Source organism: Apteryx rowi, unplaced genomic scaffold, assembly GCF_003343035.1.
Source record: "Apteryx rowi isolate R43461 unplaced genomic scaffold, aptRow1 scaffold_1233, whole genome shotgun sequence".
NCBI classification, from domain to species: domain Eukaryota; kingdom Metazoa; phylum Chordata; class Aves; order Apterygiformes; family Apterygidae; genus Apteryx; species Apteryx rowi.
The window spans coordinates 30,378-43,436 of NW_020447457.1; the positions used below are offsets into that span (position 1 = coordinate 30,378).

Sequence of the window (13,059 nt, forward strand, 5' to 3'; positions counted from 1 at the left end):
CGCGGGGCCGGGGGCCGCCGCCGCCGCCGCAGTGAGCGGGGCCTTCGGCGAATTGAGGGTTAGAAATGGAAAAAGAGGGTTAGAAAGTCGTTGCTATTCTGCTGAACTTTTGTTTTCTGACCGATAGAGGCCGGTAGAGGACTGTGGAGAAGGAAAGTTTATAACCAGCAGCACCAGGATGGACTTCCCTGCTACCCAACCAAAACCTACTGCCGATGGTAAAATCATCTACTACCCTCCTGGAGTGAAGGAGATCACAGACAAAATCACCAACGATGAGGTGGTGAAACGGTTGAAGGTGAGCGTTCCTGCCCCTCATCTCCGTGCAACTTTTGCTCCTTAAAGTAAACGTTTCATTGCAGGAAAGGAGAGCCGCCGCAGTTCTCCTGTGGTAGCTGAAATGTCTCCTCCTTGCCTGCAGACCTGCATGGGGATACTACTTTCTTGCCTCTCCTTGGAAGAGGAGGAGCCATTTTTTGTAGTTTGTGACTGTGCTGCCTTGTCTAGGCTTTTGTGTGTTCTCTCAGAGCAAGAGTTAAAACAGTAAACTGCTAATTTGTGTGTGAAATGCATCCAGATTGTTGGAGAGAGAGAGGTCTGAAGTGGAATTGTAATTGCAGGAAATATTACCAACAATTTTAGCTGGCAAACTAGAAGATTTCCATGGGTTCCAGCACTTTAAGCAAGCATGGTTGTCTGGGGGGAACAAGTAGATCTAGTTTAGGGTATTCTTGACTAAGAAGATAGCATTGTTTACAAGCAGAGAGATGAATTTCTGGAGTTCATAGGTTGAATCTTGAAATTGAAGCAGTTTTTGCATATGAAACAGACTTTGCTATTTGATATAATTCATGTGTGTTTTTTCTATTTAGTATAACTGCTGCTTGGTAAAGTTGCTAAATTTTCATAAGCAAAAGGAATTGCTATAAAAGCATCTTCTCTGTTTGTTTGACAATGTCTTGGGGGCCTGTGAGGCTTATCTCTGTTTCTTATCTTTTTAATCCCTTTTTCCATTGGAAATATGGAATATTAAGTCATTCAATTTGTGTGGCACAATAGTGTTATTTCTTAACTCTGTGCTGAAAATTGAGATTAAAGTTAAGCATTGATCCAATATTGGCAGAGCTCATTTGTTAACACTGTGGTCTTTGGACCAGAAGATTGTCGTAACCTAGGATTTGGTCCAGTGCCCAGGATGGAGATGTAGAAATAAGTTTTCTGAAATCAGAAATATTCTCACATCTGATTATATGGTTCCCATCACTACAGTGACTCCATAAAGATTGAAAAACATAAATTATGGTCTTGGCTAGTCAGTTAGTACACCTAAATATGTCTTTAACTAGGAATGTGAAGAAAATGTAGGCTTCAAAGCAGCAAGGCACATGTCAGTTGTTTCTTTGAAAATGAGCCTCATAGTCCAATTGCAGTTTTGAAAACTCTCTGTTGAATGTACAGGTCTGAACTAGTATTTTCAAAACTCCAGTGGAATATTACCAGCTACAGGAGAAGAACCTCGAGTTTTGACAAGAGACTTTGAATCAAAATTTATATTGAATGGGGAGGAGTGCAGTTTTGAGGTGTTTGTGCTAAATGGGTATTTTATTTTTTTCCCAGTTGGAGAACTTGGAATGGTGAGCAATACTATTCCTAGATAATAGGAATAATAGAATTTCGAAGTCATGCATGTGTATTTCACTGAATTCACATCTGTGTCTTGGGCATAATTTTCAGGCTAAGAGCAGATAATTTTTTTTTAACTGTCATTTTTTTATGAAGTACTGTTAAGGAATTCAGAATGATCTCAAGACTGTAGACTAAATTAAAACGGGAATGAATACTTTGTTAGTGCTCCCACTGTTACAGAAGCAACAGAGAAGATTTTCCTTCTCTTATTGGTACTGCTTAATCTGAGTTTGAAGGTCTTTTTGATCAAATATTGGCTTCACTGATGCATCAAGAAAATTTGGAAGTACTGTATGTTTAACAACTAAACAGCAAATATTTTTTCTTTACTTTTTTGTATTTTTTCCACTCTATTATAGACATACATACATATAATCTATGCATATGAAACCTATGCTTCTTTATAGCAACTTGATTTTTAAAAACAAATTCACTTTTGCATGTGGGATATTATTATGATGCAGCGCTTGGGATGGAAGTGCTTGAAAAAGTGTTGTTCAGTTAAGAGCTTTCCACGTCTTTAAATATGACTTGTAAGTTTTGCAAAAGTAGCCTTTATTGACAAGAACTGACCCTTGAAACTGTAGGTTTTTGCCTTTTTTCCTGACCATACATGACCTAAAGATGCTCTGTTGTCTCTTTTTCAAAAGATCCTTGTGTAACTTGTGTTTTGGCCACTAGTCTTTGGGTCAGTCAATGCAAATTTTTGTTCTCTTACTTATTAAAGTCCTGGTCAACTTAACTGGCTACAGATTTGTGTCCATATTAGCTATTTTTCTGTTATCACATCTGTATTTTTGTGTCCAGACCTCTTTTCATAATGAAGGCTTTTCTTATTATTGGAACTTGAGATGTTCTGGGCACCTGTCCCAGAGTGCCTCAGCAGCAGCTTTTGTGCCAAGGACTTTTTAAAGATTTTTTTTTTTTTTAAATCCTTTCTCCCCTCTGCTTGGGGTTATGGGTAATAAAATGTAGGCCAGCTTCATTTACAGTGTTTTGATATGGTAACATTATATTATTGTATGATAACATTAGCACTGTCCTGGACATGGAAGTGCTTAGAATTTTAAAATCAACATGTACCTTCTGAATGATACGGAAAGGAATGGCCTTTGGATTGCATCTGTATAGAATGGAACACCAGGAGTTCAGGAATTTAACAGAGACAGAGGTGTTTTTGGTGTACTACATTACATCTGTGGAGCAGGACAGTATGTTACGTCTAATTTTGACTGTTGAAGAAGTGGTTTTAATTATAGTGTGCCATGGCTGGGGACAAGTGTCTGTTCTACAGATCCAATTAAGTTTAAGCCAAACTGGGCAGCTAGCAACTGGCAGAAAATTGAGGCTTACTGTGAAGTGCTTTGGCTACAAAATGATTTTTTAGGTGAATGTACCTCTTCACAGTGCATCAGTTCAAGTTATATAGTGATTGGTTTCAGGGCTGTAAAGAAAATTCTTTCAATTCACTTAGTAAGGTTTGTGGGGAGAGGTAATATCTTTTATTAAACCAGTGGATATAGGTGGAAAACAACAAACAAGCAAGTCCTTCTTCAGGCCTAAAATTGAATCGGCAGCTAAATACAAGTTGAGAACAATTGTACTATCAATATTATATTTTTTCCTTTAAGACAGCTGAAGGTTGAAGGAAGAAGTTTTAGAAATTCAGCTTCTGCTTTGCTGCAAAGCTTCTCTACAATATCAAATACATTATTTTAATGACTATTAGATTTGGAAAATTTCAAATGTGTCTCATTGCCTTGTCAAACTCCAAATTTGTATATTGTCAGTAAAATACTAAATCTCAGATATAATTTTCTTTGTTGATCACAAGAAACTCTTTTGATGTAGTTTATAAAACTTTGTCGTTATTATGAGTTAAAATAACAGTGGTATACTTAATTGTCAGATACACTGAAAATAGCCCTATCAGTTTCTCATAGGCTGACTTAAAAAGCCTTTATAGGCAAAGCCAGGACTGCCGCTGAAAGAAGTGGTGCTCTCTGCTGCTTGTCTCTACCTCTATTCCATCCCCTCTCTGCAAGCATTTGTTTTGCCGCATGGTAAAACTGATGGGTGAACAGATCTGGGTTAAAATTTAGGAAAAAATATTGTGTTAATTTTAGCCGGGATCATTTTCTTGCCTGGTTTGTTGTGAGAGCTCACAAATACTTGTGCTGGCATAGCGGAGAGAACAGCTTCTTTCCATGGCGGTCTTGCCTTAGAGTGTTGAAGGAATTTCAATGTCAGTTTGAATATGTAAGTTTGCAACTGTTATATTTTGAAATAGTTATGCAGAAACCACACAAAATTCCCTATCTGTATTATCTTTCCTGTTAAATTTTTTTCAATAAAAGAAATAATGCACAATGACCAGTTCAGATATAGATTAGTATGGTTAGCTATACAGTTTGGTAAACTATGACAAATCTGTAGGAAAAGAAAAGTTATAGTGCAGTGTTCACTTTTGCATAGAGTCCTGTCTTAGTGTAAGCAATGCTAATTCATAAAATCTGTCAAAAGCACGTTTTATCAGACACTAAAGATGCAAAAGTACAAAAAAGGAACTTTCTGAAATCTTTGAGAAGAGTGATAGATTAGTTTCAGTGTATATATTTTAACAAAGCTTTAAGGCAGTGTAAGAAGTGTTTGTGAAATTAAGAGTTTTATAGATTACGATTTGTTGAAAGCTGTGCAATTCTTTTTTATCATAGCTGAGATTAACATTCTGCATTTTGATTTTTGCAGGACAAAAGAGGGATGTTCTCTAGTTTTTTGATCAGTCCAGTAGTCTTGCTGCTTTTCCCATGGTAACACTTTGGCAAAGTATTTTCTGTGAAAGTTTTTTTTGATCCCTTCTCCCCCACCCACCTCCTTTCCAAGGCCTAGCTTGTGATTGTCTGGATTAGTTAGCACTCCTAGTGTGCCTTGAAGTCTTCCTTACCTTGTCCTAAGGCATTTTTTTAATTACCTGATACGTATTTGTGCCAGTGTGAAATGAGCACTGCCTATCCTTCTTCCCATTGTCTTTCTGTATGTTACTCTGGTTATTAGATGTTGACCTCTTTTTAGTTGGGCTTGTTGTGTTTCTATCTTTGGAAGATTATCCTCAGATGTCACTAGAAATAGTTACTGCTAATAATTTATCGTATCATGTACAGATGTTTTCTGGGCATGTTATATGATCTTAAAATTAAGAAAGGTAGCTTTTTTGCAGGAGTATGCTGGAGGTGTGTGAGAGAAGAAAAGTTGCTCTTTACCCACCCTGATGTTTCTGCAAAAGTTAGGGGCCACTCTTTGAGATTGCGTACTGAGCTAGACAGACCTTTGTTCCAACCTGCTATGGCTATCCTTATATAGGTATCTTGAAGGGAACTAAAAATATAAAAATTAGAGTTTTATTTGGGAGAAGAAAAATCTGTGTTTCATATGCTGGGGTTCTTTTGGGTTTTTTTTGAGGGGAAAAATATGTATATGCTTAAATTTAAGAATTATAAATAGTTTAGTGGAGGTTATATAGTCTGGTTACAGAAATGATCCACAGTTAATTATTCTAACGCTTTTAAAACCTCCATTAATTGTATTTAACTGCAGACTGCAGTTTGCAATGTTCTTGAACTATTGCTGGTCACATAAGCCTAAAGCCAAATTTCTAATTTGATTTTGTTCATAGTTTAATCTTTTTAATTAGTTTGACTCTTGTAACAATCAAGTTTTTCATTAACTAGGACAGACCACTAGTCAGAATATTAGAAATCTTGTTCTGATTTTTTTTTTTTTTTCCAATGGAGTATTAGCTGTTTTCTTTGTAAATGTCCCAATTTTATCAATCCTTGGAGAAATGTACCATGTAGGCTCACCCAGTTCCCCCAAATGTTACTTCATTTTCAAACTGATTGATGATGAGACTTTGTTTTTGTTTCTGATACTTTTTTTTTGTTGTTGTTGTTATCAGTGCATCTGTAATTAATAGCAATTTCACATGTACAACATCATTCAACATGTTTCCTGGCAACAAGAAAGTAAATATATCAGGAAAGAAGCCCCAACTAAAAAAAAAAAAGGGCCAGGGGGAGGGCAGAGATGTTGAATTCGGCATTATAACTTATGATTGACCACAGAAATGGCCAGACTAGTTCAGAAGTCCTTATGGAGCCTCATTTATTGCATACTAATCATAATCTTGAAGAATTATTGATTTTTCTTTTTTTTTTTGTGGGATGAAGACATATTATTCTCAGCTTAAAAGATAGGGAACTGAAGAGCAACTGGGGAAAAAAAAAAGTAAGCTGGCTTCATATGCCTGATTTGGCATGTATAAAATGTGACTTTTGAAGTGAATGTGCATTCTGTTTCATTTTGTATATTCAGACCACAAATTCCTGTGATTTTAGTTATATTTCTGAGTGCCTACCCCTTCTGTAAACTGGACCCCATCACCTCCGCTTAGGAACCCAGAAAATGAAAAATGTTGTGTGTAAAGTTTGTTACAGGCCATTTAACAGTCATTGTATGGAAACTTCGTAATAGGTAAAAGGATAGCATACAAGTCTTCAGGCTTAACTGTTTTAACACATGGCATAAAATATTCCTTTCCTGCAATATTCTCCTTCAGTTATAGTCTTCCAGCTTCAATAAATGAAAGGTGTGCTTTGGGCAATAAGCTCCTCTACTTAATGCTTGTGATTAACTCCAGAGCAAGTCCTCTCTGTTAATTGAATGATACAATGGCTTCAAGGTTTTTTTTAAGTGTAATCACTTAGCAAATACCATAGTAACACTATGACTGAGGAGGCCAAATAGAGGTTTGAAAAGTATGGGATTGTTTACCTTGGAAAAAAGGTGAATAAGAGGTATTATGGTAAAAGCATACAAAATAATGACAGAGATGAGGAATTAGGGATTTTTGGGTTTGCTGCCTTCTCACAAAGAAAGAGCATTCATTGAGATTGGAAGGTGAAACATAAAAGCTGTTAAATATTTCTCAGGGTCATAGTAGAAGTTTGTGGCAGTGCAGAGTTGAACCAATGTTGTCTTTAGTATAATCATCATGCTTTAATCATATTAATCACTATTACTTTCTATGGGTGTGCCTGTCAGCATGTAATTTTTATGGTATAACATGGGAGACTTCTTATGTATTCAAATATTTTAATCAAAGTTTGGATATAAAATCCTTGACATATCGCTGCATTTCTATGAGGAGTCAATATGCATAAGTTTGCAAAACAGCACAGTTTTAGCTTTGCTCAGAGTCTCATAAACAAAGTGTTAATCTCACAACAGCTCTATGAAGTGAAAGAAAAATTATCCCTTGGTTTGCAGACAGTAATATGAAGATGATTGATAAAAAGGGAGATGAAACAGTATCTGAGATTACTTTTCTTCCTTGTCTGCATAATGCCTGTGTGCATCTTCTGTAACAAAAGTAAAAATCAAAATTTTAAGTTAATAATGGACAAAATATTTAGCAGATCATTAGTTCACAGAATGTATTAGAGCCATTTTTGTAGTTAAAGGACCCAGACTTTCGCCGAGACCCCCGATCTATGGTAAGCATTCTTCATATATGAAATTCCTCCAGAATGCAATATCTTCTTAATTGCCATTGTTACCTAGAAATCTAAAACACATGCTTATTACTGGTGTCACTCGAAGCAATGTGTCTTTGCTGGCTCTGCAGCTGCAGTTAACTAATGAACTGTATTCCCACTGCTATGCTGACATCAGTATTTGGCTGTTGCAAAGATGTCTAAGTATGATGAAGTACTGTTAAAGGTAAACAAAGATAGGATTTGTCCAAAGTATGCTCCAGCTCAGGCAAGGTTGAAAATTTTGTGATACCTAGATAGCATGGGATATCCTAAATGTATGTTTTATTTATGTGAGACAGATGACGTACTTACCTGGCAGAGATGTCAGAACTACAGTGTTGGGATCAGTTTTGCAGCCGTGGCAGGGGAGATCCATTCAAATTTACTGTGAAACTCGGTCAGCCTTTTTAATGTCTTAGTTATTCTCAAGTGAGTGCCCATTTGTTTCTCGTTGTTTGGTAATATTGCCTAACCTTAATTATATTCTGTTGTCTTGGATGAATAGAGCCTGTCGCCTTTTACTGAAACAGTGATTATTCAGTGTAGTCATCAGCAATTTTAGGCCTTATATTACATTGTTAGAGTTGTATTTTTATTACCTTATCATAAAATTATGACATGTATCTCCAGGAGATTTATCAAACTTTATTGAACTGTTGAAGCAGAAAAAGGTTTTGTATTGGCAAAATATAGTCTTAAGCATTAAAGATAGATTTTATAAATACATAAAATCTATTTACAAATAATTTTGTGACTTGATAAGAACACTTAAGATGGAAGAGGAGGAGGAAAAAAATGAAAAGGATTCTGGAGAAATCACGTATTTCTGGAGGAGGGGGGGTTGTTTTGTTTTAATTCTGTGCTGGCTACAGCTCCTGAAAAATGCATATGCTTAGAGAACAAAGTAGTTAAGCTAGTGGTTAGCAGTATTAACATTTGCTTGTGGTTATTAAAGAATTTCTTTTCCTCTGCGATTGTAGTCTCTCTTATCTTTCTTATGGCTTTCTATGAAAATAACCTGATTGACCATCAGGCTTTAGATTTGGAAATTTACAGTATCTTTTTTTTTTTTTAATATTGTTTGACTTACTGATCTTTAAACCATTTTACCACTGCAACTAACATTAGAGACCATCGAAAGACCAACTTTAAACTTACTATGAAAATATTACTACTGTTGTTGTAAGTGCCCAAGAACTACCATCGCTCAAAAACTGAGAGAAAACATGTCTGCGTTTTTCAGTTTACTTCATGTATGTGGTAGTGCTTTGTCTGGACAAATGTTTTGAGCTTGCTCTCCCGAATGAAAGCAGGCCTTTATCTGATCGTCCAGTCTGCTTAATTTCTTTGTTACCAATCTTCCCTGAAGTTATGTTAGTTCAAAAGTTGTTGGCAATTGGGCAAAGGTTTCAAAGATACAAGATTCCTCTAATTGATGCTGAATAGACTAGAGACATCCAAATTCTGTCCATGCAATGGAAAATGGACCAGTACTGGAAATGTCTCAAAAGACAGCAGCCCATGGGCCAGCTGGAATAAATGGATCAATCAACTAATTCAGGCATGGGTGTTTCAAATGCTCGGGGTATGTGCTGTGCCCTCGCTGCCCAGCTCCACAGGCAGCAGAGGAGGGCTGGAGCGGAGCATGCAAGAGGGAACTGGGAGCCCTCCTGCAGGAGAGGGTTGGGGAGCAGATCTGTAGGAAACCAGATGTCATTCATTCTGCTGCTCATGATAAAACTCATTTCAAACAGCTGCAGTAGGGGGAGGTAAACACCTTGAACACAAAAAAGTACAATAGAACTTTTTAATACCTTCTTATCCCACAGATTGGTAGAGAGCTGTGCATGGTGTTGGAAAATATTGCAAATTTTGTAATTCAAAATGATGTTTTCTAACAACTAAAACTGATACCTACGTTGCTTGATTGTCATAATGAAAATTGCTTATGCAATGTGTTATCATAGAAAGGGTAAAATAAAACTGGAAAAAATGCCGGAGTAGCTAAAAATATCAAAATATGATCCCCAAGTTCTTCACTTAATGTTTACTATACTTTTTTCCTTCTATAATTTCATTGTTCTGTTTATTTTGGCTGCTCAGAATCCTGATGATGGTGCAGATGCTGAAGCAAAATGTGTGTGGTAGAAGTAAACAGTTTCACTTAGGAAATGTTTAATATAAGAAATGTTTAATATAAAGAAAAATTGCAAATTGAGCTTTGATTGGATTGTCTGATGCCCTAGTATGGATATGAAAACAAATTTTTTAAAATAGGTTGTCATCCTTTAAAAAAATAAACTGGTTGACTTTCCTTGTGTTACTGTTTTACTGGAAGGAAAATGCTGTAGGATTTTTCACCATAAAATTTTTATTCTACCTTCAGATGGATTTATCATTGAGTTGTCAAAGTAGGGTAAAGTCCTGTTACTTTAATATAATTTTGTGTTTTAACTGTGTTCTTCCTCTGTTACTCTTTTGAAAATCTGTGCACATACTTAATTTAATTATCCAAAATGGGGTGATGGTCCTCCATAATAAGCTTGTTATTGAAATTTAATCAAACTGTAGTCATAATTTACTGGGGAATTATTTAAACTTAAATTTTGAGAAATATAAAAGTTGTTCTTCTCTTGTGATTTGAAAAAGTAAAATCTTCACTTAACTCTCACTGAGTGCCGTGCCTTTCTATGGGCTTTAGTCCTAATGTTACATCGGTTAGGGTGTAACATTTACAAAAAAAAAAAAATTAGTTTACCTGAAACAGTGAGGAGAATTTTAGAAATGATGCTCCTTTGTTTGCTCAGTGGCACAACATATTATAGGATGGCTGAAGGGAAATATAATTCTTAAGCTGTTGTAGTAATAACGGTTAAATGAAGTAGATTTTTCTTACTTTTGATGGTAGAAACAGAATTTGGTATTCTTGGGGAGAGGGGGAAATGGATACCCCATTACCTTTGTTTTTTGCCAGGTAGTTCCTTCTCAGCACTGAATTGCTACAGGTTTAACATTCATTCACTTAAAAAACAAAACAAAAGGAAACCCAAGAAAACTTTAAAGTTTTTTTGCTGAAAATACATGTTTATTTAAATACCTTATTCAGTCATCTTTTGTAAATGTAGTTGGCATGTGTCACTATTTCCGCAAAATTTCTAATCCAACTGTTCTCTAAAGCCTCCACTTCTACTATAACTGGTGAAATTCCGGTAGCAAGAAAAGAAGCACTATTTTTGCTTGTGTGAAATCAGCAAATTAACGTCAAGGAGTTGCATTTGCGAGCTGTTAGTGACATTTTTTTCTTAGAATATGTATGTAAAATATGAAAGTAAGCATAACTTTGCAGCCTAAGGGAAATTGCAAAGTCTGGAAATTAGATTTCAGTTTTGTTCCAGTTGGAACTAGTAGTCTAAACTACTTCAAAATCATGAGAATTTTGCTTGTGGGAAGTAGGAGAGTTCACCAAGTACTAAAATTATATCTTTGTAGAATATATGCTCATTGGTACAACTGGAAGTAGGTCARTTGAAAATCTAACAAGTTCTTTAAAAATCTCTTTGAACTGATTCTGAAAGCCAAGTTAAAGGCTATGTTTCTAAATCTCAGCTGGGAAAGTGGGGGTGGCATGTAATGTTTTTCAAAGTTATGCTCTTTCAGTCCTAGCTTTAGTTTCCCTTTAAAAGTTAAAATACCTTCAGTCACGTTACAAAGTAAAAAGGCTGCCATTAAACTTTTTTTCATTTTGACATCTTTACCTATTGTTCTTAGTTTAGGTTCTTGTGCAAAGTGGACCATTCTGGTCTGTGTTCCATTTGTTACTCAGATTAAAGCATATTCACCCTAGAATTGCAGCTCTGTGAGCCACTCCGTTTTTGATGCTAAAATTGGTTTCTGATACTGATATATATCTCTGAGGATGAAGCCCTGTACTAACAGTTTACCTAGCAGTTAAGCTGGTTTAAGAAAATTCTTCAGGGACTCTCTTAAACTGTCCTTGTCTCCTGAGAAGTTGTAACATGGAACTATGCCCTAATTCACATTATCTTTAGATTCTTTAGTCATTCCTACTTCAGTCCACGTCAGCTGTGATGAGTTTAAAAGTTTGTGTACTATTTTATTTAATGCCTTTGCTGTATCAGAATATGTGGAAACGCAAACACCAAAGTCAGAGCTTTGAGCCAGAGAGGTAGCCTTGCTTGCTTGTGGGCCATCCTCTTCCCACATGCCAACCCAGGTGTGTCTGTGGCTTGTAGGATACTAGACTGTGAAATTGATCCTATTCAAAAACATTTCTTTCTGTTTTCCAGGTAAGTTTTCTTCTGGATCAGTATGACTTACTGCTCAGTCGCATACTACCCCCTCCTTGCGCTGGCAGAAGCAGTATGACAGTCTTAGGCAGCAGAACTGTTACTTTCAGTGACAGCTTAATTTAGAAAGCAATGTTCTTTGAGTGTGACCTTAGTAGATCAATTTAAGATACATTAAACTGCACCCTAAGATTGGGTTGATGCAGTCCCACCCTCCACTGTGCATCCTGTCTTGTACTGACACTAGCACTTTTACAGCCGTCTAGTGAGCTGGGTCAGGAAGCTGATCTATCTGAAGAGTAACCTGGCCAGAAAAAGTGATTATTTTTCAGTAGCCTCACTCACCGATCACATGAGTGCTGGCGTAGGGGAGGGACAGGTCTGACAGATTTAGATTGATCTTTGTTGCCTTGAAACTGCACCCTAAGAAACTTTGACACCTCCCCCCCTATTTTTTGAGGCAGTATCTATATGCAAATTGAAGCATGTCCCTTTTTTCAGAGGGCTACTAATTTAAGTGTAGTGAATGATAAACATCCTTTCCATGTCTGTAAAAGAAACTAAGATACGGAGCAAAATGTTTTCTGGCTAGAAACAGTTGAAATCAATGCCATGTTTATATGCAAATATGTGGTTCGTGCTAGTGCTGGTAATTTAGAGCTAACATGAATGTTGTGGGATCCACAATGAATTTCCCAATGTTTTAACCAACATGCTGCATTAATAGACCTTACCACTGATGCTAATATATGATTATTCCCAAAATAAATGGATTTTGTATTGGAATTCAAAATCGGTGTGGTCATATTTAGTGCGGGGTGCTTACACACACACCTCTCTCTAGGAATGTTTGCTTCCCTGTTTTTTCCCCTTATTCTCTTTCAACATTTGTACAAAAGAAGTAGGCTTTAATATTTTTGTGCTTGAATATTTTCAGGCCTAAAGGGAAAGATTCAGCCTCCCTAAGCCTGATGGTTCACAGTTCTGTAGTAGTAGTATGATGGAGAGAGATGTGGTCTTTGATGTTTAGACTGGTCTTTTCCTGTTCTCCTGTCCAAGCTACTGAGTCTTGTGTGTGATTTGAACTAGAGTAGGCAGTACAGGCCAGTGCTTGTGAACAGATTTGTCTTCATGCCAGCTCTCTTTTTTTTTTTTTTCTCCTTTTTTTCCTCAGTAAGGTCTGCTGTTGTTGGTTGTTATTTAAACAAAGACTTTTGCTAACTTAAAACATATCCATTTATATGGGAATATGTTTGTGCATAGATGCACATTTACAGAAACAAATCTTTTATTTCCAGATAATCGCACATTCAGAAAAATTGTACTACCCAGCAGATAAGCACCATAAATTGCTTTTTTTCAAGAATGAACTGATAAAATACAAATAGTAGAATCTCTTTTGTGTCATCCTAAAGCCAGCATTAGTAACAATCCACAGGGCTCATAGCAGGGATAGAACAAAGGAGTTTACT

The 13,059-nt window shown here is 36.3% G+C and overlaps 1 protein-coding gene across 2 annotated transcripts in view; it reads left to right on the plus strand.

Annotated features, from left to right (window-relative positions):
• Positions 1-128: 128 nt before the first annotated feature.
• LOC112960882 (sister chromatid cohesion protein PDS5 homolog A) overlaps positions 129-13,059 on the plus strand; it is a 68,413-nt gene continuing 55,482 nt past the window's right edge. For both annotated transcript variants that reach the window (XM_026055530.1, XM_026055531.1), the window contains exon 1: positions 129-298. In XM_026055530.1, coding sequence (XP_025911315.1) covers positions 179-298 — 120 coding nt within the window. In that variant the 5' untranslated portion in view covers positions 129-178. The remainder of the gene's footprint in view (positions 299-13,059) is intronic.